The sequence below is a fragment of the Ambystoma mexicanum genome, chromosome 8 (genome assembly GCF_040938575.1).
Source record: "Ambystoma mexicanum isolate Mex_15411 chromosome 8, UKY_AmexF1_1, whole genome shotgun sequence".
Classification (NCBI taxonomy): domain Eukaryota; kingdom Metazoa; phylum Chordata; class Amphibia; order Caudata; family Ambystomatidae; genus Ambystoma; species Ambystoma mexicanum.
This window is the reverse complement of record NC_090929.1, coordinates 6,574,397-6,579,101: the sequence shown is the minus strand read 5'-3', so window position 1 is coordinate 6,579,101 and position 4,705 is coordinate 6,574,397. Positions and strand designations below refer to the sequence as shown.

Here is a 4,705-nt window from a genome sequence, read left to right as displayed (position 1 = left end):
CTCTTTTACTCTTGATGTAACCACCTCCTGCTTCACTGTTCATGCTACCACCTCCTCCTGTACTCTTGATGTAACCACCTCCTGTAACCACCTCCTGCTTCACTGTTCATTCTGCCACCTCCTCCTTACTCTTGATGTAATCACTGTGTCCTTCACTGTTCATGCTACCACCTCCTCCTTACTCTTGATGTAACCACCTCCTGATTCACTGTTCATGCAACCACCTCCTCCTTTACTCTTGATGTAACCACCTCCTCCTTTACTGTTCATGCTACCATGTCCTCCGTTACTCTTGATGTAACCACCTCCTGCTTCACTGTTCATGCTACCACCTGCTCATGTACTCTTGATGTAACCACGTCCTGTAACCACCCCCTGCTTCACTGTTCATGCTACCACCCCTCCTTACTCTTGATGTAATCACTGTGTCATTCACTGTTCATGCTACCACCTCCTTCTTTACTCTTGATGTAACCACCTCCTGCTTCACTGTTCATGCGACCACCTCCTCCTTTACTCTTGATGTAACCACCTCATCCTTCACTGTTCCTGCTACCACCTCCTCCTTTACTCTTAATATACCACCTCGTTCTTTACTGTTCATGCTAGGACCACCTCCTTTACTCTTGGTGTAACCACCTCCTCCTTCACTGTTCATGCTACCACCTCCTCCTTTACTCTTGATGTAACCAAATGTCCATTGCTGTTCTTGCTACCACCTCTTCATTTACTCTTCATGTAACCACCTCTTCCTTCACTCTTCATGCTACCGCCTCCTTTACTCTTGATGTAACCACCTCCTCCTTCACTGTTCATGCTACCATCTCCTCCTTTACTCTTGATGTAAGCACCTCATCCTTCACTTTTCATGCTACCACCTCCTCATGTACTCTTGATGTAACCACATTATCCTTCATTGTTCATGGTACCACCGCCTCCTTTACTCCTGATATTAACCAAATGTCCATTGCTGGTCATGCTACCACCTCTCCCTTTACTCTTCATGGAACCACCTCCTCCTTCACTGTTCATGCTACCAAGTCCGCCTTTACTCTTGATGTAACCACCGCCTCCTTCACTGTTCATGCTACTACCTCCTCCCTTACTCTTTATGTAACCAGCTCGTCCTTCACTGTTCATGCTACCATGTCCTCTTTTACTCTTGATGTGACCACCTCCTGCTTCACTGTTCATGCTACCACCTCCTCCCTTACTCTTGATATAACCACCTCGTCCTTCACTGTTCATGCTACCATGTCTCTCTTTTAATTTTCATGTAACAACCTCCTCCTTTACTGTTCATGCGACCACCTTCTCCTTCACTTTTGATGTAACCACCTCCTCCTTCACTGTTCATGCTACAACCTCCTCCTTCACTCTTGATGTAACCAAATGTCCATTGCTGTTCTTGCTACCACCTCTTCATTTACTCTTCATGTAACCACCTCTTCCTTCACTCTTCATGCTACCGCCTCCTTTACTCTTGATGTAACCACCTCCTCCTTCACTGTTCATGCTACCATCTCCTCCTTTACTCTTGATGTAAGCACCTCATCCTTCACTTTTCATGCTACCACCTCCTCATGTACTCTTGATGTAACCACATTATCCTTCATTGTTCATGGTACCACCTCCTCCTTTACTCCTGATATTAACCAAATGTCCATTGCTGGTCATGCTACCACCTCTCCCTTTACTCTTCATGGAACCACCTCCTCCTTCACTGTTCATGCTACCAAGTCCGCCTTTACTCTTGATGTAACCACCGCCTCCTTCACTGTTCATGCTACTACCTCCTCCCTTACTCTTTATGTAACCAGCTCGTCCTTCACTGTTCATGCTACCATGTCCTCTTTTACTCTTGATGTAACCACCTCGTCCTTCACTGTTCAATCAACCACCTCCTCCTTTACCCTTGATGTAACCACCTTCTCCTTCACAGTTCATGATACCATGTCCTCTTTTACTCTTGATGTAACCACCTCCTGCTTCACTGTTCATGCTACCATCTCCTCCTGTACTCTTGATGTAACCACCTCCTATAACCACCTTCTGCTTCACTGTTCATGCTGCCACCACCTCCTTACTCTTGATGTAATCACTGTGTCCTTCACTGTTCATGCTACCACCTCCTCCTTACTCTTGATGTAACCACCTCCTGATTCACTGCTCATGCTACCACCTCCTCCTTTACTCTTGATGTAACCATCTCCTCCTTTACTGTTCATGCTACCATGTCCTCCTTTACTCTTGATGTAACCACCTCCTGCTTCACTGTTCATGCTACCACCTGCTCATGTACTCTTGATGTAACCACCTCCTGTAACCACCTCCTGCTTCACTGTTCATGCTACCACCTCCTTCTTTACTCTTGGTGTAACCACCTCCTCCTTCACTGTTCATGCTACCACCTCCTCCTTTACTCTTGATGTAACCAAATGTCCATTGCTGTTCATGCTACCACCTCTTCATGTACTCTTCATGTAACCACCTCTTCCTTCACTCTTCATGCTACCACCTCCTTTACTCTTGATGTAACCACCTCCTCCTTCACTGTTCATGCTACCATCTCCTCCTTTACTCTTGATGTAAGCACCTCATCCTTCACTTTTCATGCTACCACCTCCTCATGTACTCTTGATGTAACCAAATTATCCTTCATTGTTCATGGTACCACCTCCTCCTTTCCTCTTAATATACCACCTCGTCCTTCACTGTTCATGCTACGACCACCTCCTTTACTCTTGGTGTAACCACCTCCTCCTTCACTGTTCATGCTACCACCTCCTCCTTTACTCTTGATGTAACCAAATGTCCATTGCTGTTCATGCTACCACCTCTTCATGTACTCTTCATGTAACCACCTCTTCCTTCACTCTTCATGCTACCACCTCCTTTACTCTTGATGTAACCACCTCCTTTTAGACTGTTCATGCTACCATCTCCTCCTTTACTCTTGATGTAAGCACCTCGTCCTTCACTTTTCATGCTACCACCTCCTCATGTACTCTTGATGTAACCAAATTATCCTTCATTGTTCATGGTACCACCTCCACCTTTTCTCCTGATATTAACCAAATGTCCATTGCTGGTCATGCTACCACCTCTCCCTTTACTCTTCATGGAACCACCTCCTCCTTCACTGTTCATGCTACCAAGTCCTCCTTTACTCTTGATGTAACCACCTCCTCCTTCACTGTTCATGCTACTACCTCCTCCCTTACTCTTTATGTAACCAGCTCGTCCTTCATTGTTCATGCTACCATGTCCTCTTTTACTCTTGATGTGACCACCTCCTGCTTCACTGTTCATGCTACCACCTCCTCCCTTACTCTTGATATAACCACCTCGTCCTTCACTGTTCATGCTACAACGTCCCTCTTTTACTTTTCATGTAACAACCTCCTCCTTTACTGTTCATGCGACCACCTTCTCCTTCACTCTTGATGTAACCACCTCCTCCTTCACTGTTCATGCTACACATCCTCCTCTACTCTTGATGTAACCACCTCCTCTTTCATTGTTCATGCTACCACCTCCTCCTTTACTCTTGATGTTACCACCTCGTCCTTCATGGTTCATGCTACCACCTCCTTTACTCTTTATGTAACCAAATGTCCATCGCTGTTCATGCTACCATCTTCTCCTTTACTCTTGATTTAACCACATTATCCTTCACTGTTCATGCTACCACCTCTCCCTTTACTCTTCATGGAACCACCTCCTCCTTCACTCTTCATGCTACCAAGTCCTCCTTTACTCTTGATGTAACCACCTCATCCTTCACTTTTCATATTACTACCTCCTCTCTTACTCTTGATGTAACCACCTCGTCCTTCACTGTGCATGCAACTACCTCCTCCATTACTCTTTATGTAACCACCTCGTCCTTCACTGTTCATGCTATTACCTCCTCCATTACTCTTGATGTAACCACCTCCTGCTTCACTGTTCATTCTACCACCTCCTCCTTACTCTTGATGTAATCACTGTGCCCTTCACTGTTCATGCTACTACGTCCTCCTTTACCTTAATGTAACCACCTCCTCCTTCACTGTTCATGCTACCACCTCCTTTACTCTTGATGTAACCACCTCCTCCCTCAATGTTCATGCTACCACCTTCTCCTTTACTCTTGATGTAACCACCTCCTCCTTCACTGTTCATGCTACTACCTCTTCCCTTACTCTTTATGCAACCACCTCGTCCTTCACTGTTCATGCTACCATGTCCTCTTTTACTCTTGATGTGACCACCTCCTGCTTCACTGTTCATGCTACCACCTCCTCCTGTACTCTTGATGTAACCACCTCCTGCTTCACTGTTCATGCTACCACCTCTGCCCTTACTCTTGATATAACCACCTCCTCCTTCACTGTTCATGCAACCACCTTCTCCTTCACTTTTCATGTAACCACCTCCTCCTTCACTGTTCATGCTACAACCTCCTCCTTTACTCTTGATGTAACCACTTCCTCCTCCATTGTTCATGCTACACATCCTCCTCTACTCTTGATGTAACCACCTCCTCTTTCATTGTTCATGCTACCACCTCCTCCTTTACTCTTGATGTTACCACCTCGCCCTTCATGGTTCATGCTATCACCTCCTCTACTCTTGATGTAACCACCTCCTCCTTCATTGTTCATGCTTCCACCTCCTCCTTTACTCTTAATGTAACTATCTCCGGCTTCACTGTTCATGC

At 45.7% G+C, this 4,705-nt stretch overlaps 1 protein-coding gene across 1 annotated transcript; it reads right to left on the bottom strand.

Annotated features, from left to right (window-relative positions):
- Positions 1-4,005: 4,005 nt before the first annotated feature.
- Positions 4,006-4,491, bottom strand: LOC138471404 (loricrin-like). Its single transcript, XM_069609046.1, has one exon. The coding sequence runs from the start codon at positions 4,489-4,491 to the stop codon at positions 4,006-4,008; it is 486 nt and encodes a 161-aa protein (XP_069465147.1).
- Between the last annotated feature and the right edge of the window lie 214 nt (positions 4,492-4,705).